General features: G+C 40.3%; 1 protein-coding gene across 1 annotated transcript in view; it reads left to right on the top strand.

Annotated features, from left to right (window-relative positions):
• Positions 1 to 25020, top strand: part of LOC141443153 (spectrin beta chain, non-erythrocytic 5-like) — a 181496-nt gene that overhangs the window by 112995 nt on the left and 43481 nt on the right. The window contains 11 exon segments of the mRNA XM_074108361.1: positions 8916 to 9051; positions 9346 to 9546; positions 10522 to 10610; positions 14519 to 14659; positions 16018 to 16151; positions 17205 to 17390; positions 18195 to 18336; positions 20052 to 20159; positions 21185 to 21322; positions 22624 to 22729; positions 24573 to 24748. Coding sequence (XP_073964462.1) covers positions 8916 to 9051; positions 9346 to 9546; positions 10522 to 10610; positions 14519 to 14659; positions 16018 to 16151; positions 17205 to 17390; positions 18195 to 18336; positions 20052 to 20159; positions 21185 to 21322; positions 22624 to 22729; positions 24573 to 24748 — 1557 coding nt within the window.

Below are 25020 nucleotides of genomic sequence, written 5' to 3'. Positions count from 1 at the left end.
GATTTAGAGTCGATAACTTAGCACTCTTATAGGTTTTAAACTTTTATCTACACGGGAATTATTATGACGGGGGATAAAAGTTTAAAAACCTAAAGGGTGCTAAGTTATCGACTCTAAATCGAATCAGGCAATGTTGGGGCCAGAGGGCAAAGTTGAAGCAGTTCACGGTAACTATTCCTTATGATATCAAAAGCATGTAAATGATCATATGTCCTTGCTAATTGTTACATATTTGCTGTGGCTTATTTTTCAAAAGTGTTTTTTAATAAAAAGGCACGTCAAGATCGCTTGTACCTTCTGTGAGATTTCTCTAACGTGGAGCATCGAATTTGTTGTATAAAATAGCACAATAAAATATCAATGGAATCTTTATCGAATTTACTCAATCTCTGTTATGACAGCATAAACAAACTTAGTTGCTAACCATTTGAAAACCACATACGACAGGGCAGTGCCAGCCAGTACTCACACTCCTCTTCACAGCACTGTCGTGGTCATCAGCACAATCCCAAGCTGTTCCGCAATTTCAACAGGCGCGGACCAGCCAAAGCTTTTGTCAGTAGATCAGCTTCCATATCTTCAGTCCGAAGATAATTGACCTCTAATACTCCTTCTTGAATACAGTTCCGAATGAAATGCATTTTTAGGTCAATATGCTTTGACTTTGAAGTCACCATAGCGTTTTGACTCAGTTTCAGGGCGGCTTGATTGTCATTGAATACGACGATTCGTTCGTAGCTAGCTCCTAAATCTTTATACAGATTTCTTAGATGGATTGCTTCTTTAGCAGCCTCAGTTAAGGCCACATATTCGGCCTCAGCTGTAGATAGAGCGACACTTCTTTGCTTCTTAGACATCCAACTTACAGCTGTCCCAGCAAATTTAAAACAATAGCCCGAAAAGATTTTCTATCAAGTTTACATGCCCCCCAATCTGCATCTGCCAATCCATACAGTTCTTGACCAGTTTTTCTAAAAATTAGGCCGACACTCTTCGTTCCTTTCAAGTAACGCAGTACTCTCTTTGCGCACTTAAAATGCTCTTCTCCATAGCAATCATTAAATTGAGAGAGGTAGCTAATAGCAAACATTATATCAGGGCGAGTTGCCACTGCTATATACATGAGAGTGCCAATTAAGTTCTTGTATGGAAGGTTTAGGCGATCATCTTTTTCACCTTTCTCTAGAATAAGACCTGGCTCTATAGGCGTAGAAACAGATTTGCAGTCTTCCATTTTAAACTTTTTGAGAGTTTCTTCTATGAACTTCTCTTGGTTTAGTTTAATTTCGTCTCTTTTGTAGGTTACATCAATTCCAATCAAACGTTTAGGTGTCGATAAGTCTTTCAGCTCAAATTTCGTGTTTAGCAGGTCTTTTATTTCTTGGAGCTTTCTTGGACATGAGTAGGCAATTAAAAGGTCATCGACATAAATTACTATGATTATTTTAACTCCTCTTTTCTCTAGTAGATATACACATGGGTCAGCTTCTGAAGCTTTGAAACCAATGTTCTTTAATTCTGTGTCGAGTTTCTTATACCACTGCCTCCCTGCCTGCTTAAGTCCATATAGAGCTTTTATAAGACGGCAGACTTTCCCTTTGGAATTATTTTTTATGTCTTTTAACATTTCAACTGTTTTGTTGTATAACGTCAGATCTTCTTTTCTACTTTCGTCAACCATGATTTCAGTCAGGTATTCTTCTAAATATTCCGGATATTTCATTACTATTTTTTCTTCTAGTTCTCCATTCAGATATGCTGTTGTCACGTCCATCTGGTTCAATTTTAACCCTTCTTCGATTGCTATTCCAACAACAGATCTGATCGAACTTAGTTTAGCCACAGGAGCGTACGTTTCATTGTAGTCAACGCCTGGTCGCTGAGTAAACCCCGTGCTACGAGTCTGGCCTTCCTTGTAATATTGTTATCCGGTCCTACTTTGTTTCTAGGATCATCTTGTAGTCCACTTCCTTCATGTTTTTATTTTTCTTTTCTATTTTCCAGGTTCCATTCTTGACATGTGCTCTTATTTCGGCTTTTATTGCATCATGCCAGTAGTCATCATCTTCATTTTCTTCAGATAAATTACACATTTCCGAGAATAAACGACTTTCTTCATTTTCATCCAGAACAAAATCTTTAGTCCACGCTGGTTGGTGCCTTTGTCTTTGTGGTCTCCCATTTCCAGGTGCCTCAACAATTTCTGATGCGTCATCGTAAGATTCTATTTCGTCTGTAGATGAGGCGTCATCTTCTTGATAATTTAGATTTTGCAATGTGTTCTCATTTTTAGTCTCTATAATTTCAATTTCAATTTGTGGTATATTGTTTTCTTTATTTTTACCTCTACTTTTGTTTTCTTTTTCAGATATATTTGAGTTCTGTCCCTTTTCAGTCACAAGATGTTCGTAGTTCTGATTTCCTTCTGCGAAGTACATTTTATCTATGACTTTTATGTCCCTGCTAGTTATCACATCATTATCTTCAGGTATGTAGACTCTGTATGCCTTCGAGGTCATCGAGTATCCCATGAATACACCTTCTTTAGTGTTCTGGGTAAGCTTTCCTCGTTTCTTCTTTTTCAGTACAAAGGTCTTTCTGCCAAATACGTATAGATGATGTGCGCATGGTGTTCGCCCAACCCACTTCTGGAACGGTGTAGTGCCATCTAGGGCTTTGGAAGGACTTCGATTTATTAAGTAGTTCGCAGTGGCTACCGCTTCCGCCCAGAGCTTTTTGGGTGCATTAGCTTCAATCAACAGACATCTGGTTTTATCAAGTAACGATCGGTTTTTTCTCTCGCTTATTCCGTTTTGTTGAGGAGTATAAACGGTGGTCAATCTTCTTTGAATGCCGTGCGATTTGAGATAATCGTCGAACTCCTTGTTTCGGTATTCTGTACCATTGTCTGATTGCAGGTATTTTATCTTTTTGTTGTGGAACGTCTCAACTTCATTTTTGTAATCTTTGAACATTTTGAATACGTCACTCTTCTTTTTCATAAAATAGACGTGACAGTAACGAGTGAAATCGTCTATAAATGTGACGTAATATCTTGATCCTGCTATTGTCTCACACTCAAAAGGTCCACATACGTCGCTGTGGATTATTTCCAACTTGTCTGTTGTGTATAAGTCCATATATCTTGAGAATGGTAGTCGTGATAGTTTGCCTTTAATGCAGGTCTCGCATGTTTCCAACTTCTCGTCAGTAAAGTTCAAGCCATACATAAGCTCATCTTTAGCCATCGTCTTCAAATCTTTTTCATTTATGTGGCCAAGTTTACGATGCCATTCCATGATACCATTACCCATTTTTGGTGTGAAATGTGCAGTCTCTTTTGTTTTGAATTCAATGTAATAGAGCCCATCTTTTCTTTGTGCTGTCAGTGCCACCTCACCACCTTTTTCTATGATGTAGGCTTTGTCTTTCTCAAAAACGACCTTATTTCCTTTGTCTGTTATTTTTCCGACGGACAATAGGTTCACTGACACATCGGGAATGTACAGGGTATCAATGAGGTTGTAATTTTCTTTTTCGGTACTGACAGTGACTCTTCCTTTTCCTTGAATCATGCTTGTATGCTTGTTTGATGCCAACTTCAAAGTGCCGTTTTCAGGGGTCATTGTGGAAAACTTTGATTTTTCACCACACATGTGTGATGAGCAGCCGCTATCTAGACACCAGGTTTCTTCATTGGTATCTGAACTTGCAGTGCTGAGACAAACATTAAAATTTTTGTTTTTGTTTATGTTGTCTTTCTCATTGGCGTTCTTCTTCTTTCCCCAACACGTCTCTGTAGTGTGACCTTTACGTTTGCAACTCTTGCAGTACGACTTCTGTTTATTTTTCTTGAAGTGATATGCTTCTGAGTTTTCAGATGGTTCACTACCACTCCTAGCCTGATATTCTTCAAGAATTTTTACTTTCAGGTCTTCGGGAGAGGGTAGCGTGTCACGAGACTCTATGGCTATCCTAAAGTTTTCAAAAGTTGTTGGCAGGCTATATAGAAGCATAATGCTGAGCAATTCTGAAGGTATTTTTATATCCATATCTGCGAGTTTATCCACCACGTCCATGAAATTATTTATGTGATCACGGATGTCTTCATCGGCGGTCATTCGCTTAAGAACTAGTTGTTTCAACAAGGTGGCTTTCCTTGCAGGCCCGGTGCTTTGGTAAGTAGCTTTTAATTTGTCCCATACTGCTTTAGACGTCGTGCAGGCTTTAATTTGTTTTAATTCGGACGGCGATAACAAAAGTAAAATTTCAGCTCTTGCCTTTAAGTCCTCCTTGTTGAACGCTGTCTTCGCTGCCGCATCTGCATTAGGTGGCAATATTTTCTCACCACTCACGATATCCCAATAGTCATTTTTAATCAGGACCGCTTGTGCTTGCAGGCACCAAGTATCATAATTTGACTTGGTCAACGGTTCTATGGTGCGATAACTCGACGTTGATGCCATTATACTAACTCGTAAGTCAACCACGCTCTGCTACCATATTTGTGAGATTTCTCTAACGTGGAGCATCGAATTTGTTGTATAAAATAGCACAATAAAATATCAATGGAATCTTTATCGAATTTACTCAATCTCTGTTATGACAGCATAAACAAACTTAGTTGCTAACCATTTGAAAACCACATACGACAGGGCAGTGCCAGCCAGTACTCACAGCTTCTTTCTAATGCTAAAAAAAAAAGTATATTTTTTTCAAGTTTCTGACACGAACAGGTTACGATGAGTTGCTTTTTAACCCTCGACGGAAAGAGGGGTGTTATAAGTTTAAACGCTATGTATGTCTGTATGTCTGTCTGTGGCACCGTAGCTGTTAAACGGGTGGACCGATTTGAATGCGTTTTTTTTATTTAAAAGCAGGTTTTCTAGCGATGGGTCTTAGACATGTTTCATCAAAATCGGTTGAGCCGTTTTTCAGATATTGAACTTTGAAGTGACTAAGTCGGGGGTTATCAACTTTTTGTTAGTAAGGTTAGGTTAGGCACCGCGTCACTTCTCTCGCCGAGCTTGAGAAGATCCCAACCGGGATGTCCGGGACTGCGGGCCTCGCTGGGACGCCTCACGAGGGTGACGGACAACGGAGAACGACCAAAAGGCAGCAAAAAGAAGGCACCGGCATAATTACTTTGTTCTTTCTGTTTCATTTACACTTTTCCTTTATATTCTCAACGTATTTTTTGATCTAAGTGTCTCTCATTTTTGGGCGTATTTTACCATCACTTTACCACAAATTGTCATTACTTTCACTATAATTACTCCAAATATGTGTTACTTTTTTATCGTTTTTGCCAAGTGTATTGACGTTGCGGCATGACAATTGACAGCTAGCTATATCTGGCAGTTGACCCTGATGTAGGCGTCAATTATAATGTTGCCAGCTTGATGTTGTTGCGTTTGGTTCTTCGTATTTTGTTTATGTTGACTTGCTTAAAACTATCTCTTTTTTTTTTTTTTTTTTTGTATACCTGCTGGCAGGTGGTTGCTGAACTTGTTTAATTAGTTTAATTTCACATATTAAGTATATTTAGTATATATTGTATACATAACATTAAACAGTCTCTTTAAACTTTATGTCATCTATATGTCATGATGATAGCGCTGGTAGTGCTCGCTATTTTTCTCTTTCTTCCATTTCCGACAAGTGAAACAAGTTTTAGTTCGTTACCGTCCTACACTCTTTGACATGATTAACACTGAATTTCGCGACGTCCCGAATAATTTCAATTTAGTTCATTTAACGCTCAAAGTATCCCAGCCCATTTTAACGATATGTTATTAAGCTTTAATGTAAAGAACCTCCATGCTATACTGTTTCTGAGTCCTGGCTTAAGCCGTGCCTTCCATCTACTCATATTCTATACTGGCTTCAGTCTCATCCGCAATGATCGCTCTGGTAGGGGTGGTGGAGGAGTTGCTATCTATCTTCGTTCTTGCTTTCCCTACTCTATAGTCAGCATGTCACCTCAGTCATCTTCCTCCGACGCCCCGAAATTTTTTCTCGATGTAACTTTGTCTCACGAAAAGGTACTTCTTGGAGTTTTCTATTCCCTTCTATCCATGTAAATACTTGCATCTCTTGAAAAGCTCCTTGAAGATATTTCAACCGTCGTTTAAGCATCATATTTTAATGGGTGACTTTAACACGTGCCTCCTTAAAAATGATTCTCGCTCTAAGTCCTTAAGTCGGTCGTCGAGGCTTGCAATCTTAGTATAATTCCTCTAATGCAACTCATCATTTCCCGAACTGTTCTCCCTCTCTTCTAGACATAGCTCTGACCTCTTCCCCTGGTCATGTTGCTAAGTCGGGCCAGTGTTCTGCTGATGCTTTCTCCTACCATGATCTAATTTACCTTTCTTACAAAATTCGTCCCCCTAAGGTTAAACATAAAGTGATCCTGCAGCGCAGCTTTGGTCGTATGAACACTGATTTGCTTCGTAAGGATGCAATGAAGGTTGATTGGGGGTCTGTCTCTGAAGCTAGCACGGTTGATAAACAAATTGATATTTTTAACTCTCTTCTCACCAAGCTTTATGACGTGCATGCTCCAGTCAAACCTATTAAGGTTAAACATCTTCCTGCTCCCTGGCTCACCGATGACATCAAAACGCTGATTAGAAAGAAAAATCTGGCTAGATCTAAGTACAAGGCTGACCCTTCGGATAGGAACAGGGACAGGTATCGTGCTTTGCGAAATCGTTGCAGCACCATCTGTCGAGACGCTCAAAGACGCCATATTCATAACGCAGTTGAAAACGGGGACTCTGCCAAAGTTTGGAATTTTTAAAATCATTAGGAGTTGGTAAATCTCGGCAAAACTCTGTTCCAGTTGATATCAATATTGATCAGCTAAACCAACATTTTCTCGTCTTCGGCTATTTTTCATGGTCCTGAAAAAGACACGACACTTTCTTATCTTTCTACGCTATCAACTCCTGATACTTCTTCCTTTGTTTCAATCAATTTACCGACAGTGATGTTAGGAAGAACGTATTATCCATCGCTTCTAACGCTGTTGGCGTCGACAGTGTAAGCCGTGCTATGATTCTCCCTATCCTTGATATACTCGTCCCAGTCATCACTATTATATTAAACAATTCTATTTCATCCAATATTTTCCCTTCAGCGTGGAAAGACGCTGAAATTGTTCCTTTAGCAAAAAAATCTAGTCCAGCATCCTTTTCTGACTACCGGCCAATTTCCATTCTTCCTTTTCTTTCCAAGGTTTTAGAAACGTCTTGTACACCAGCAGTTGACATCATACCTAACCAGAAACGATCTTCTCAATCCATTCCAATCAGGCTTCCGTCCCGGTCATAGTACGGCAACCGCGCTTGCGAAGATCACTGATGACATCCGAATAGGCATGGATAACAGGAAACTTACGGTTTTAACCCTATTAGATTTCAGCAATGCGTTCAACATGGTTGACTTCGACATTATGCTTGGTATTTTACGTTCTCTTAACATATCTCCTGCGGTTATTGAATGGTTTCGTAGTTATTTAGTGGGTCGTCGGCAAAGAATAAAGGTGGATGATTCACGATCTTCATGGTGCAACACGCTCGCTGGTGTACCTCAAGGTGGAGTGTTATCTCCATTACTTTTCTCTATCTTCATAGATTCTATTTCTCATAATCTTCATTCTTCGTATCACCTTTATGCTGATGACCTACAAATTTATTCCCAAGGCATGCTTGCTGACCTTCCGTCGGTTATCGAATCCATTAACCTGGATTTGACAAAGATTTTAAGGTGGAGCCAACGATATGGCCTAAAGGTTAACCCGACAAAGACCCAAGTCATTATTGTTGGCAGCTCGAAACTTATCCCAAGGGTTGACTTTGTATCTTTGCCATCTGTATTTTTCGACGGAGTTCTGATACCATTTGCCGATCAGGTAAAAAATCTGGGTGTTATCTTGGACCGCACTCTGTCATGGACTCCATATGTATGTGAGATTAGCAGGAAGGTGTTTGCTGCGATGGGATCCCTAAGACGCCTTCAGAATTTCCTTCCATTTGCTACCAAGGTTGCGCTTGCACAGACTTTACTGCACCCTATTTTCGATTATGCTGACATTTGTTATCCCGATCTTTTAGAAGAGCACTTGAATAAACTTGAGCGAATTCAAAATCTGTGCATTCGGTTCATATTTGGCCTACGTAAATATGATCATGTTTCTAATTTCCGATCACAGCTCAGGTGGCTCCCCATCCGCTTTCGCCGAAACTCTCACATTCTCCATCTTCTCTACGGCATTCTCTTTAACCCTGCAACTCCTTGCTACCTCAAAGAGCGATTTAGCTATGTTACTTCTGTTCGTTGCTCTCAGAACTTCCTCCTTACTGTCCCACTTTCAAACTCTAAATTCTATGTTTATTCTTACACTGTCCAGGCCACTCGGTTGTGGAACTCCCTACCGATAGACTTGAGGCGCGCAAAGTCCTTGCCTATCTTTAGGTCTATGCTTAGGGAGCACTACCTGTCATCTTGCGTATAAATGTTATAGTTAGCTTATTTATGTGTTGTTATGGTATCCATCTACCTATCTATCTGTTTAGATTTGTTGTGTATGTGTATTGTATGTGTTAGTTTTATGTATTCTTGATACAGCTCTGATCTACTGTAAATTGCACCACCTGCTAAAATGTATTCCTTATTTCTGTCCATTGTAAAGGTTGCCTGGAAGAGATCGCTCTGAAGCGATAAGGCCGCCTATTGCTTACCTTAGAAAATCTCTATGTATATACTTGTTTTCTCTGTACTGTTTACTGTATTGGTGTGCAATAAAGAGTTATTGTATTGTATTGTATTGTTAGTTCATTAGACCGTTAGCTATAGACCAGGTGCTTTTAGACGAAGTGATACTAGTGTAACGACCGTGTTTGTTGCAGCTGTACGAGTCAGCGGGCGCGCGCCGCAAGCTGTTGCTGCGCACGCGCGACCGCGCGCAGTTCGCCCGCGACGCCGCCGAGACGCGCACGTGGCTTGCCGATAAACTGGCAAAGCTGCAGAACGACCACCAACAAGGTTAGCGCATTCACTGCCACCTGGCTTCCACAGGTGCCACCGACGCACATGTGCGTTCGAGACGTATGAATAACTAGTGTTTACCCGTGGCTTCGCACGCGTAAATCATTAGATCCAGCAGCTGAATTGAAGTTTCGGGATTTTTTAAAATGCCCGTGGGAATTCCCGGAAATTAACTATTACAACTCAAGAGATAGAGCCCTGTGACAGACGGACGGACAGACAAACAGCGGAGTCTCTTTGGGTACGGAACCCTAAAAACCAACAATGTAACCCTTTACTATCTATCCCCAGGAGAAGTAACCAACTTAGAAGACAAGATCAAAAAGCTGCAGAAGCACCAAGCCTTCACGGCTGAGCTGGCCGCCAACCGGGCGCGTCTCCAGGAGATCCAGACCCTGGCTGCCACGCTGCAGCCTGATGAAGAAGTGGAGAAGCAGGTGGCAGCGCTGGCTAGAGACTGGGAGAAGTTAGAGAAGGCCACCGAAGAAAGAGGTAGGGATTTAAGTCAAATAAAACTAGGCGTTATAGGTAGTGCCACCAGAGTTGAGGTCAGGCACACAAGAACATGTTGTGTAATGTCAGCAGGATTTTTTAATTTACTCATTCACCTGCGTGCAATAGTTGTTTTGCTACTGTTTCGGACGGTGAGTGGGAGATCCGGAGGCCCAACTCCCCTCCCCCTTCCCCCTCCTCTATCCCCCTCCCCTTTAGGCCGACAACGCACCCGCAGTCCTAATAATGCTGTAGGTGTCCATGGGTGGCGATCGCTCGTTGGCCAGCTATTTGATAAAAAAAAAACATTTCATTAATTCTCCTTTTGTACAATCAGTTCTTTTTGTAACTGTGTGTGTAATCATTCGCTTCAACTCTCGTGGCGCTACCTATACTTTGCGGAGGTCCATATCAATGAACTGAAACAATTTCTTTGCTCACCCGCGACCTCACGATAGCTAAGCTTATGCAAAATATGCGTGTTCATGCAGTTCCTCCACCTCCACACTGTAAGAACACACACAAATCACACAAACCCATCTATCACCACCACCACACTACACTGACGCGTTTCGACCTCAATCGAAGCTCACCTTCAGAGCAACAGTACCGTTCAACATGCTGCCAGATGAAGTCATCTGGTAGCGTTTGTGAGCAAAGGAATTCTGCAGACATTGAGTCAATTTTTATCTTACAAAAGAGAGCAATTAGAGCAATTTATAATTTAAGACGCGTGAATCTTTAAGATCTTTTTTTAAGGAAACAGGTATCCTAACCCTGCCGTCGCTTTATGTTTTTGAAATAATCATGTATGTAAGGAAGAACATATGTGATTTTCCCACTAACGTCGATAATCCAAAGGCTATACTAGAAACACAGGGGAGCTTAAAGCTCCATCTTACAGACTGGCTAAAACTAAAAAGTCGTTTTTGGGAAATTGCATACGTTTTTATTTGTAATCCTTTTGTTCGTCAGGTCGAGGGTTGGAGGAAGCCCAGGATATCCTGGAGTTCAACCAGCACCTGGACAAGATCGAGGCGTGGATCCGAGACAAGGAAATGATGGTAAGTTCACTTAGGTCTACAGTTTCTTGGAGCAGTGGAAAAATATATTACATTAACATACATACATACAATCACGCCTGTTTCCCAACGGGGTAGGCAGACTACTTCCTTCCACTTGCTACGATCCTGGCATACAACTCTCGCTTCCTCTACATTCATCAATCTTCATGCATGCACGTCGGTTAAGAGTACTCCTGACCCGACCTTTCTTCAGAAAAATATATTGTACTATAATACTTCGTTTTTGGGGTTCCGGAGCCAAAATGACAAAAACGGAACCCAGTTTCGCCATGTCTGTCTGTCTGTCCGTCCGTCTGCGGCTTTGCTCAGGCACTATCAATGCTAGAAAGCTGTAATTTTGCACGAATATATATGTAAACTATGCCGACAAAATGGTACAATAAAAAACTTTAAAAAATTTTTTTTAGGGTACCTCCACTGATGTATTAAACTGTAGATCCACAGTCGCGCGTCCGAATATGTCCAAGCCAAATGAGCGCCACTTTGGTAAATGTGGCCTTCTTTTTTCACAGTACGTTGTTGTCAGTGCAAGCGTAACGATGCCCACGTGCGTCTTTAAAAAGTGCAAAAATCACTCGCGAAAACGGAACAAATCTGATGGAATATCATACTTTCAGCGATTATTTGTTGTTTTTTCTATTAAATTCTAATAATCAGAGCGAAATATTAATTTAAATTAATTTTAAAGCCATTTCTTAATTGCTAATTAAAAGATAAATGTTGCCAGAATTCCACAACATTGACATATGCCTTGTCTTTGTCACACGCACAGGAAAGCATATCAGTAAAACGAAACAGATAAACAACAGAACATGAAACAAAAGTGTAGTGGAGTTGCCGTCACTCTATTTTATTTACCGAGTCGCCTAGCAACGGGTAGCTATGTCGTTTGAATAATTTACCTTGAAGTTTGCGATTTTAATTATGTTTTATAAAAGCTTCTATAATATAATGTACTGACTGTCTGACTGTGTGGTTTATTCGTTTTTGTGCAAAATTAATAAAGCAATTTATGAACCACAAACCTCAATGACACCAACTTTGATAAAGCGCTCGCCAAATCTACACTGTATTAATCACTGTTTACCTATTGTTTTTTACACTAAAAAATCATAAGTATTTAACACTGTTACAAGGTTTATAATACAGTTTACAATTTATTCACACTAGTTGAGCTTCTTATTAATTAATTACACAACATACGAAGTCCGCCAAATTTCCCGCGAAAGAACTGTGCTGACAGACAGCCTGCAATTTTTTTTTGAGCTGCGCGCGGCGTGCGCTGGCAATGGTTTTAGAAGCAAACAGCCAGAACCAAGGAGGATGAGAATTCAAATTGTTTTTTATTCGAAATACTTGCACAAGTGCTTACATTTCGGTGATATTTTTAGAAGCTTTTCTGTAGCTTGCCCTGTTTGCTTATTTATTTATTTATTGTTTGTTTGGGTCAAATCTTGGAAGCTAAATTTGACCCACTTCCAGTGGTCCGATCGACTTGAAATTTGGCATACTTATGTAAATTTGGTGACAATACAATAATCTGGTAGTGACATCTTGGTGGTTCTGTCAGAATCGTCTCTGCAGGAGGGAACTCCTCAATAGTTAATAGTACCGACTTGAAATTTGGTACAGATATGTAGTTTAGACGACAATTCAAGTACAGTCAACAAAAAGTACATTCAGCAAAAAAACTTGTAAGTATTAAAAATTAAATTTTTAACAAAAACTTATTACAAGCATTATATTTATTTGCAGTGTAATGTAACTATGTTTGCTCGGGTGGAATCTTTCAACTCTAATTTGAAGTGGATATCTTCAACCGATTGAGCTGAAATTTTACACGCATGTATACTTAAATCCGATGACAATGCAATATTATTATAACATGGAGTTGATCTGATGATAAAGCTAGCGGGTGACCATAGGAGCTCTGTGATAAACGACACGACCACATCGAGTTTGGACTCGTTTGTCGTCTTGACGAGTACTTCGGTAACCAGGGGCATAAAGTAGGTCTCTAGGTGCAGCGTTTTGGGCTGTGCGTTGATATATCAACAGTCAGTTAGTCAGTTTATTATTTTAATTTTATATATATAGACAGGACTCTATCGTCTTTCATAAATATAATATTTCGTCGTAATAAATACTTACTTATTTAAATTATCGATAGGGGGGGGGGGGGGCATAGGCGTCCATTGCTTAAGCATCAAATAGTCTTAATCCGGCTGTATATAGATTATCTCGAAAACGGTAAACATTTGGCTAAAGAAAATTAGCTTAATAGTACCTTTTAATTTTTTTTAAATTTAATTGACAAAAACTTTTTATTACGAAAGTCCTCTCCAGACAGTCCGAATGCATTTTTTGTTCTACAACCTAACCTCGTCCGTCTTAAGAAACGTCAAACTCATCCAAGCAATCTTGCAACGTCGCCTTCAATGTAGCAAGTGAAATTAATCCCTCTGCCTTTTCTGATAAGGCTTACATTCATATTCGAGCATGCGTATGTGAAATTGTGGAGTTAGCTGTCAAGTGTCAAGAGTTGTGGAGTTTTGCCGCTAGCGAAATTCAACTGCAATAGAGTAAAGACTAGGTTCAAATTTCGTCACGTATTCTTTCTATTTGTTTGTGTGGTGGGATCAGTGTTTCTACGCACACGTAAATGTTTTTATTAATTGTGGAATATGGCCGCTAGCGAAATTCAACTGTAACTTAGTAAAGACTAGGTTCAAATTTCGTCACGTATTCTTTTAATTAATTTGTGTGGGTGATGATTTTATTTGTTACACAAACAAATAAATAGTTCGGACATTCTTTGATGGAGATTTTGTTTGGCAATGTGTATCTACAGTTTAATACATCAGTGGGTACCTCCTATAGACGTAAAGTGGGGGTGATTTTTTTTTTCTCATCCAACCCGATAGTGTGGGGTATCGTTGGATAGGTCTTTTAAAACCATCAGGGGTTTGGTAAGACAATTTTTCGATTCAGTGATTTGTTTGCGAAATATTCAACTTTCAAGTGCAAATTTTCTTTAAAATCGAATCCTCTAAAATCTAAACCGGTGGGTGGAAAAATTTGAAAAAATTCATGATGGTATATCAAACTTTCAAGGAAAACTATAACGGCTAAGTTTGCTTGAGAATTATTAGTGGTTTTTTTACTTAATAATAGCCTAATGTATAAAACATACCTTAACTTGGAAGATTCCGTATAAAATACGAAATCCTTAGAAAAATATTACTTAATTTTTTCGTACTGGTTACGGAACCCTATTTTGGGCGTGTCCGACACGCTCTTGGCCGGTTTTTCTTGTTCTTAGCATTAGAAAGGGTAAACAATCTTGACGAGTCTTTTTTTTAAATCGTTTTCAAAAAAACAGTAAATATTACTTATGATACCAAAAGAATGCAAATGATCCTATGTCCTTGCTACATATTTGCTGTGTATTATTTTTCAAAAGTGTTTGAAGGTAAGCGATTTAGCTTACCTTCTTTCTAATGCTAAAAACACTAAGTATAAGTTTAGCTTCTACGTAATTTTGTAAGTCTGTTTGTTTGTTACCTTTTCACGTCTAAACCGCTGAACCATATTGGATGAAATTTGGTATACAGATGAGTCCCGGTAAAGGCCATATGTAGGATTGTTTTTATCCCGGAAAAATACATAGTTCCCGCGGTACAGACGAATTCTACAGCTACAACAGCTAGTTTCAATTTCAATTTAAAGACTAATTTAATTATTAATCTCCATCCATATACCTGTGTTTTTTGTACTCCTTACTACATTTTTCTGTACTACTTTTTGCGCTGCATTGTAATTTTTCGTTCATCTTTTTTTTCTACCCAGTGCGTAATCTTACTCTAACTTGGCCCATTTGTCACCAGGTGCAAGCCCACGAGCTTGGCCGCGACTACGAGCACTGCTCCGCACTCCTGCGCAAGCTGGACGACCTGGACTCCGACATGAAAGTGGATGATAAGCACGTCAAGAGCACCTGCGCGCTTGCTGACAGGCTGCTTAAACAGGTACGGGTTCAGAGTCAAAGGCAAAGTGTAGGCTGCTTAAACAGGTACGGGTTCAGAGTCAAAGGCAAAGTGTAGGCTGCTTAGACAGGTATGGGGTTAGAGTCAAAGGCAAAGTGTAGGCTGCTTAGACAGGTATGGGGTTAGAGTCAAAGGCAAAGTGTAGGCTGCTTAAACAGGTACGGTGTTAGAGTCAAAGGCAAAGTGTAGGCTGCTTAGACAGGTATGGGGTTAGAGTCAAAGGCAAAGTGTAGGCTGCTTAGACAGGTGTGGGGTTAGAGTCAAAGGCAAAGTGTAGGCTGCTTAGACAGGTATGGGGTCAGAGTCAAAGGCAAAGTGTAGGCTGCTTAGACAGGTATGGGTTAGAGTCAAAGGCAAAGTGTAGGCTGCTTAGACAGGTATGGGGTTAGAGTCAAAGGCAAAGTGTAGGCTGCTTAGACAGGTGCGGTGTTAGAGTCAAAGGCAAAGTGTAGGCTGCTTAGACAGGTATGGGGTTAGAGTAAAAAAGCAAAGTGTAGGCTGCTTAGACAAGTACGGTGTTAGAGTCAAAGGCAAAGTGTAGGCTGCTTAGACAGGTGCGGTGTTAGAGTCAAAGGCAAAGTGTAGGCTGCTTAGACAGGTGTGGGGTTAGAGTCAAAGGCAAAGTGTAGGCTGCTTAGACAGGTGCGGTGTTAATCAAAGGCAAAGTGTAGGCTGGTTGCTTAGACAGGTAAGGTGTTAGAATCGAAGTCAAAGTCAAAAAATAGGCGCTGTTTATACAGGTATAGTATCACAGTCAAAGTTAAAGTATATAAGATTCTTAGACAGGAACAGTGTCAGAATGTAAGTTAAAGTCAAAATATAGGCTGCTTAGACAGGTACGATGTAAGTAAGTCACATTAAAGTCAAAGTCAAATTGTAGGATTTTTTGACAGTTATGTTGTCGGACACATCAAAGTCAAAGTATAGGCTGCTTAGATAGGTATAGTACAATGTCAGTTAAATCAAAGTCAAGACTATGAGACCCTGGGCCCATGGGCTCTTAACGCATATCGTCGAGATAGCTGCCAGACTTTTAGGGCGCGACGCAGCAGAAAGACCTTGCTTTTTCTGACCGTGGTGTCCCCTAAGGCCCAACGCAGCAGAAAGACCTTGCTTTTTCTGACCGTGGTGTCCCCTAAGGCCCAACGCAGCAGAAAGACCTTGCTTTTTCTGACCGTGGTGTCCCCCAGGGCCCGACGCAGCGGAAAGACCTTGCTTTTTCTGACCGTGGTGTCCCCCAGGGCCCGACGCAGCGGATAGACCTTGCTTTTTCTGACCGTGGTGTCCCTTAAGGCCCGACGAAGCAGAAACTTTGCTATTTTTGACCATGGTCCCCCCAGGGCCCGACGCAGCAGGCGGCGGCGGTGGCGCAGCGGCGCGACGCGTTCCTCGGCAAGTGGCGCGCGCTCACCGGCGCGCTTCAGAGCTATCGCGACAAGCTCTCAGCCGCGCTAGAGATACATGCCTTCAACAGGTAAGCAAGCATTCCTCTTTTTAGGGTTCCGGAGCCAAAATGGCAAAAACGGGGCCCTTATAGTTTCGCCATGTCTGTCTGTCCGTCCGCAGCTTTGCTCAGGGACTATCAATGCTAGAAAGCTGTAATTTTGCACGGATATATAGGTAAACTATGCCGACAAAGTGGTAAAATTAAAATTTCAAAAAAAAATTTTTTTAGATTACCTACCATAGACGTAAAGTGGGTTTTTTTTTTTTCTCATCCAACCCTATAGTGTGGGGTATTGTTGGATAGGTCTTTTAAAACCATTAGGACCATTTTTCGATTCAGTGCTCAAAAAATCCAGGGTGGTAGTAAGTATATCAAACTTTTAAGGAAAACTATAACGGCTAAGTTTGCTTGAGAATTATTAGTAGTTTAAGAGTAAATAGCAGCCTAATGTATAAAATATACCTAAACTTGGAAGATTCCTTATAAAATACGAAATCCTTAGAAAAATATTACTTAATTTTTCGTAATGGCTACGGGAACCCTATTTCGGGCGTGTCCGACACGCTCTTGGCCAGTTTTTTTTTCTTACCTTTTTTGTGTCCCACTGCTGGGCAAAGACGTCCTTTCTTGAGCACCACATCTCCCTATCCATAGCCACAAATATACTTATCTGAAACACTAAAAATAAATAGCATCACGGGTGGAACTTTTAAAGACGCGAAATAATCGCAAGTGACATTTTAACATTTCTTGACATTTTAATTTGTCCCTTCCTTCAAAACTGCCGCGCAAAACCGGGGCCGTTACATATTTTATGTATTTCCTTCCTTGAATAATAGTAGGATTGTTTGGCGTGCACTGGTACTTGTGGCTCCAGATGTGAAAATACATAGAAGAACGAGGGTCACAGACCATTGCAGTAGCACGCAGAACAGATGGCCGTTGGGGGCATCGTTCTCGAATGGAGAACGCGCGGCAAACACCGCGTAGGACGTCCACTAACTAGATGGACGGAACTGGTTAAAGCTATGATATGGTGATGGTTATTAGGACAGTAAATAAAGTATTTGTTTACCACAGGGACATAGAGGACACAGAGGAGCGTATCGCCAAGAAAGCTGCCCTCTTCAGCAGCACGGAGCGCGGGCGAGACCTGCCCGCCGCGCAGGAGCTGAAGAGGCGGCACCAGGCGAGGGCCGCGGAGGCCGGCGCCATCGGGGACAAGCTGCGCGCGCTCTGCGAGGAGGGGGGGGTGCTCAAACAGAAGTGAGTGCCGTTAATAGTGTTAATAGTCGGGTGCGGGGCACTAGTATCAATAACTGAATAGTCGGGGGATTAGTGTCAGTAGTGGGGATACAAGGGATTAGTGTCAGTAGTGGGGATACAAGGGATTAGTGTCAGTAGTGGGGATACAAGGGATTAGTGTCAGTAGTGGGGGACACAAGGATTAGTGTCACTAGTGGGGAATACAAGGGATTAGTGTCAGTAGTGGGGGACAGAAGGAATTAGTGTCAGTAGTGGGGGACACAAGGGATTAGTGTCACTAGTGGGGATACAAGGGATTAGTGTCAGTAGTGGGGACAGAAGGAATTAGTGTCAGTAGTGGGGGACACAAGGGATTAGTGTCAGTACTGGAGGAAACAAGGGATTAGTGTCAGTAGCGGGGGACACAAGGGATTAGTGTCAGTAGTGGGGGACAGACAACAAGAATCCAACAAGATGGAGCGACGACTTGGTTAAGATCGCGGGATCGCGGTGGATGCGGAAAGCACAAGACCGGTCTGAGTGGAAAGCCTTGGGGGAGGCCTATGTCCAGCAGTGGACGTCTTTCGGCTGACATGATGATGATGATGATGATGAGTGGGGGACAGAAGAAATTAGTGTCATTAGTGGGGACACAAGGGATTAGTGTCAGTAGTGGGGGACACAAGGGATTAGTGTCAGTAGTGGGGAACACAAGGGATTAGTGTCAGTAGTGGGGGACACAAGGGATTAGTGTCAGTAGTGGGGCGGCACTAACGCCATCTAGCGATTTGCCCGTCAAGAAACTCATTTCCAATATCCCCGCAGGCATCCCGAGCGCGCGGAAGAGATTGAGGCCAGCCTGGCGTCCCTCCGCGACCAGTGGCAGAAACTGCAAGAGTTGGCCGATAAGAGAACCGCGTTGCTGGACGAAGCTATAGCACAGCACAAGTTCGACGACAGTCTTAAGGTGAGATTGAGGTTATTTCCACGCCTAAAAATCCTCCATTCACAAACACCGTGTTGGCTGTTTAGGGGTTTCCAACGTAAATAAAAAAAAACTTTTATCCCTAGAGAATAAAAAGGTGCTTTAGTCCCGATATGCAGAGACTAAAGTAACATTTTAAGAGCATGAGAAGTGAAAAAAAAATTTTTCGCTAAAGTAAAGTTCGTGTTTATGCTGAAATTGAAATTGAAATTGAAATTGTTTATTCAAAATAAAATATTTGTTTACAAATAAAAAGGTTAGTAAGCACTGAAATTACGTCTAGGTTTTAGTAAACAATAAACCGATATACTAGTTACACTTTTGACTTAATATAATACAAATGTTTACATCGAACTAAATAGAACACTAAGTACCTAAACATAATACAATATCATGCTAATTCATAAATTACTTAAATGCCTAAACTAGGATACTGTAGTAGCCTGTATCTTAGGCAAATAAAAATATGGGCTTAAAACATAACATAAATGACAGTAACAATTTATTTCATCGTGTTTCGCAGATATACAAGTGAAAAATTAAGCTATGCAACTATCATAAGCAGGTTTTCAGTTTCCTCATAAGACAAGTTCATTAGCCACTCTTTTAGTTTCAATTTACAGCTACGGTAGTTTAAATCATAGATAATTAGGCGTCTATTAATTTTATTGTAAATGAAAGGACCTAAAAAAGTTGAAAACTTGCGCATAAACGCGTGATTGGCGCGCGGTTGTTTAAAAACTATGTCCGATCGCCTTTTTTTATAGACATCGGGGTTGTAGGGGGCAATTTTATGCTGCTCTAAGATCAAATTCATGATAAAAAGCTGGCGAACCGTGAGCACTTTACATGACTGGAATAACTCTTTGGTGGGAAAGAAGAACGGTCGGAAAGTTGACACCTTTAGAATAGCTCTTTGAGCTCGTTCGAGAACTATGAGCGAAGTTTTTGCAGCGCCACCCCATGACGTTATGCAGTATGACAGTAGGGATTGACACAAAGCCGTGTAGACTTGAGTGAGCAATCGTTTGTTAGCCACATCACGCAATTTTTAAAAATAAAAATCAGCTTACGAAACTCTTGAAGCAACTGTATCAATATGGGTACTAAAAGTTAGATTAGAATCTATGACTACGCGCCGATATTAATGGTGGTTGCTTTAGAAATGATAGGGCAGGAGAAGCAGTCGTCTAGATTAGTAAGGGAACACTGGTGCACTCGGATGATTTGGTTAGTAGGCGGTTGTTGAGAATTCCTTATTGAAAAAGCAACGTATTATGCTGGATCTAGGCAACATAAAATGACTTTTTATGCTCTAGCTAGTGCATAAAATAAAATTTTCGTCTAAGACCAAGGTAATCAGGCGTCAACAGCCACAAACAAAGAAGTTTCTATATATTTTTTTAATACATTTTTAATTTATATAAAACTAAAAATGTATAATTACATAGTAATGTACGAAAAATAAAATGTACATAGTAAGTGAACAATTGTTTCCACTGTTGTTATTTCATTTCCTCGCCATTGAAGTGAAAAGCAGAGTGTAAAACTCAAGCATTAAACCCATTTTCCCCTCGACGTGTCTATCCACCCTCGCCATACCGGCTCGGCTATATGAACGTCTCGGGTAAAATGTCTCGTTTTATGCTCTTGTTGCACAATCTACTATTTTTTATTTCATATGCTTCTGTTTGCAGGAGCTGGAGCTATGGGTGTCAGAGTCAGTGAAGCGCATGAGTGGGTCCGCGGCGCCCGAGTCCATCGCCGAGGCGGAGTCCATGCTGGAGCTGCATCAGGAGAGGAAGGTACTCACGGAGACTCATTTCTAAACTCAAAGTCAAATACACCTTCATTCAGGGATCCTTTCGACTGCCATAATTTTATAAGTCATAATGTAATTTGTCATAATTTTTGTTAGTCATATTTTTTTCCCGCTGAAACTGTACATTTTTCAACAACAACAAACATCACGCCTGTATTCCCAAATGTTAAGCAGAGCACACGAAACGTTACCGCTTCGGAGCCACTTTTAACAATTTTAGGTTTTAATTTTGAAAAAAATCGATACAATAGTGACAGGTTGCTAGCCTGTCGCCTACGGTATACCCTAACCTACATCCTTAGTCGTATGACTCATATGGGAATTTTTTTCATAATTTATAGGTTAGGTTTGATTTATAACAATTCTGAAAAATAAATGGTTTCAGAGAAAAAAAGAGTTATGTCAAACATGACATTACGACTAATGCTAACAGCCTGTTACTGCAGTTTGCTCGTTAAAACGTGTATTTGGCTTAGCACCAGAACTACTGCAATACAGAAACTTTGATTGCATGAGTTTCGGAAACTGCTTCTTTTAATGAATTTTTATTAGGTTTTTAAATTGGGTGTTAAAGTGTCATCTTCGCTGTAAAGACATCAGTGCTTTGAAAACATGATAAAAGCAAAAAAAATATGACTAACATTACATATACAAAACGTAATTCAATGACCTCAGATTTTAATGCCTTCCACCTTTTATATTTTCCAAAAAATCGCAGAGGCTTAAACTAATAAAAAACAAACTTTACGCATTCGCATTACGGCCGCGCCATTTTTGTAAAACTTTGCTTTCTTTTGTTTTTATTTTTCAATTTTGTGTTATTAATTGCCTATTTTCTCACAAATGTATTGAATAACGTCGTATGACACACGGTTGGCAAGGTTTTACAAACTCGTGACGATGAAACTCTCGCCTTACGGCTCGGGTTTATCACTCGTCAACTCATTTGTAAAACCTTACCAACCTCGTATCACAAATAACTATTGACGCATAGTATTTCTGTTGCAGACAGAGATAGACAGCCGTCAGAAGAGTATAGCGGCACTACAGAAAGAGGAACAGAGTCCTGAGAAACTTCAGAAGCTGACGGCGCTCGCAGCCACCCTGGAGCAAGCCTGGCTGGAGAGGAAACAGCATCTCACGCAGGTAACGCACTGGAAAGTGGTTATACTAATACGGTATTTGACTATTTTGTATATGTTTTATAAATTAAAACTACACAATGCCTGTTATCGAATAAAGGAACAATTTTTAAGCTACCTTTACAAATAACAAAGCTATGAGGGTTTGAAATTCAAGATTAGACAGAGAAAGACATACTGGCATGTGACGTCACACGCCAGTACCGCCATACTTTGCTGCATAGAGAAAACCGTTTGAGAATAAGACAGGTATATAGATTTTTCAAAAATTCACTATAAATCCAATTTTCAACCGATTCAAGTTTTCTCTTCACTAAACACTGTCTGTATATCTATATTTTGCATAATAATATTAAGATATGGCAAATTCAGGAGTTGTCAAATACCGTATTAGTGTTATTTTGTTGGAAATTCGTCGACCAACTAAAGTAACCGACATAGCTGTAAAAATATTCGTCGGCTAGATCACATTTTACGACTAGGAGGCACAAAAGACTTCACCACCCAAAATGTTGTATGAAGGTTTGTTTTGGTTTTAAAAATAATAATAAAAAAACAGTATCGCAAACAGAGTCCATTTAAGCGTTTATATATTTATTCACTAACCTAAACTAAACTGTTTAGGTTTTATTTATGTTCCGAAAGATAAAATAAATTATAAAACTTCGGGGCAATTGACAAGATTTCATATTTCTAAGACTATAATTTGATTCGTTCTCTGTATTCTGGTTGGAAAGAGAGACGCTGATATTTTTAAAAATTTTGCTACGATTATTAATTAATTTAATAACAATTTTTAAGATGTGCTTATTCTAAAAGGGCATAACTCCAAAACTACCACACAATAGATCCATTACTTTTGTCTAGTCTCTATTAAAAAAAAAAGATCACGTAAATCTGACGTAAAAGTTGGCAAAATTATGAGAGCTCCTTTTTCTGGTGAAAAAGGCAAAGGATTCATATCTTTTCTGTGGTAGCACAGGTGGTAGTGTTGGCAAATTCAGTTTTTTTTTTTGTATTTTTTTTAAATATGGAGTAATCAATTATAATAAACATTTTCCCATGTTCAGGTGGCAAAACTCTTTCGATTCCTGTAGTAATTTACATGTGTTCAAAAATGAAATCTTGTCAATTGTATCAAAATGGAGTTACGATATTTTCTTGTAAATATTTACGAGGTCTTCGAGTTACGAGGTATGGGGGGGGGCACACCGCTCGAAGAACAGAAAGGGGGAGACCTTTGTACAATTAATGATGATGAAGTTAGTTAATTAACTTGTTTTAAACTAATATCTTTTGTCTCAGGCGCACCAACTGCAGCTGCTGAAGGAGCAAGCGAGACAGACAGAGGACTGGCTCGCGGCCAAAGAAGCGTTCCTGAACAACGACGATCTCGGCGAGAACTTAGACGGTAATTATACAGGGTGACTGGTAATTCGATCTATTCCTTGAAAGGGGTTATTCTAGAGTTTATATGCAATGTTTTTAGTCCGGTCAACTAGGGTCGAAATAACCAATAATAGTCAACAAACAAATACACGCAAACCCAAATATAACATTTCATAATTGGATCAATCGACTTTTATATAGAGATTATTGCCATGGCAATGTCTTCTGAGTTACTTATTAAAAGTACTCGCCACTAGAGGCGCTAGTGTAGCGTGAGGTCTCCGAAATGACAAATCTCATAGTTTTTGGGTGAGCTACGCGGGTTTATTTATAATTAGAATAATTTTGTGAATATTTTGCAATATTTGAAATTAATTATGGCAAATATGCGTTCCGGGGCAATGAATGTCTGTGTTTTGAGACAGTTTTGTCTTTCGGAAACCTTTGTCCTCCCTTTTTTCCGAACAAAACGGGACTATGCAACACTGTGGCATGCTCGATATTTTTATGGTACGGTTTTAAGGTGTATTAAATATGATTTTAATCTAAACTTTGTTTTCACGCCCGTAATAACAGACTCTGAAAGCCATACTTAAAAACCTCACGCAACAGTGCGTGATTTTCTGAGTTACGGGAGAGAATAAAAGCACTAAAAAATAGATTGAACCATCTTTAATGTTAGTTGAGGAAATAAATAATTATTTCTATTAATACCTAGTCGTCGCCCGCGACTCCGCGTGCAACTCGGTTAACGCTATCCCGCGGGAAAAAAATCCGGGATAAAAACCATTGTTCTGCCCCGGGACTTAAGCTATCTGTATACCGAATTTCATCTGAGGGTCAGTCAATCAACTTTTTTGTGTGGCTCGTTGCCATGGTAACGTCTCCTTAGTTACTTATTAAAAGCTGTGACAGGTTTAAGGCCTCCATGGCTCATCTCCTACGCATGCTAGTAGCATAAATAGCAAACATTTTTCAAACAAAGTGTATCACTGATTGAAAATACAAACTGAAATATAGATGCACAGAAAAAACAGAAAAATAAGACCATCACTGGGAATCGAACCCAGGTCCTCGGTAATCCGTACCGCTACACCACTGATGGTCAACGGTACCGACACGAATTTCCCTATGCACCTTATATCTCAGCTTGTGTTTCTTACTTAGTCACTTAAGCAGCGACGCTAGCGACATCTATGCCGTAAGCCCTCAAACTTTTTCGGCATTCCTTTGGAACTAACCGCTCACCCGGACAAGAGATATCGTTTCTAAGCAATCAAATTAAGATTGGTTTTTTGGAATCTTTTTGTATTTTTTTATTTCAATTCCAAATTTTTACTTTTACGGTCATCCCGTAAAACCGAAATTGAAACACACTGTGTATCACTGATGTCACCTGGGTCACGGGACAGAATAACATACACAATGTCGATTGACTCTTATTATTAATTATCTTTTCACACCTCTCCTTCAGAAAAGTAACTTTTCCTCCCTGACGAGAGGGAGCAAAGTGCAACTTTTCTGTTGAAGGCTTTTCTAAGTATTTTATTGCAAATGCCATTTTTTGAAGTTGATAACTGTAAAGCCACGCCATTTTCTGTGCTGGTTGTTCTTTAATAATATAAAAAAAAACAAGTTTCTTAATGCTCGGTGTGAAAAGTTGTACGAGCCACTCGGGAGTAAAAATATTTTCATTTTGGGCGTTAACACTTGAATCCCTCATTACGCTCAGGAATCTACTTTCGAATCCCTCGCTACGCTCAGAATTCTATTGTAGAATCCTTCGCTACATTCTGGATTCAATGTACGCCCTCGCCGAAAATACACCATTTTGCTCCCTTGTGACACAAATAACTATTTTTCAGCCGTGGAAACCCTGATCAGGAAGCACGTGGAATTCTCCAAGCTCCTGGATTCTGGCATAGGCCGTGTGGACGACTTGGAGAAGTTCGCCAGGTCCATACTGGAGGACGGACACTACGACCGCGTCTATATTGAGAGACGACTCGCGCTTATACTGGCGAGGAGGGACAAACTCAAGGTAAGGGGTTGCTTGACCAAGGGGTGCGGTAGGGAACCTCATGCTGGGTCCATATGACAACCGCATGGCCAAGTGGTTAGAGCACCTGACTACGAAGTTTGAGGTCCTGGGTTCGAGTCCCGGCCGGGGCAGATATTTGTATGAATAATATGAATATTTGCTCTCGGGTCTTGGATGTTTAATGTGTATGTAAGTATGTTTATCCGTTGCCTAGTATCCATAGTATAAGCTTTGCTTAGTTTGGGACTAGGTCAATTGGTGTCAAGTGTCCC

The sequence above is a fragment of the Choristoneura fumiferana genome, chromosome 26 (genome assembly GCF_025370935.1).
Source record: "Choristoneura fumiferana chromosome 26, NRCan_CFum_1, whole genome shotgun sequence".
NCBI classification, from domain to species: domain Eukaryota; kingdom Metazoa; phylum Arthropoda; class Insecta; order Lepidoptera; family Tortricidae; genus Choristoneura; species Choristoneura fumiferana.
Note: the sequence above shows the minus strand (reverse complement) of the source record. Positions and strands in the feature narration are given on the sequence as shown.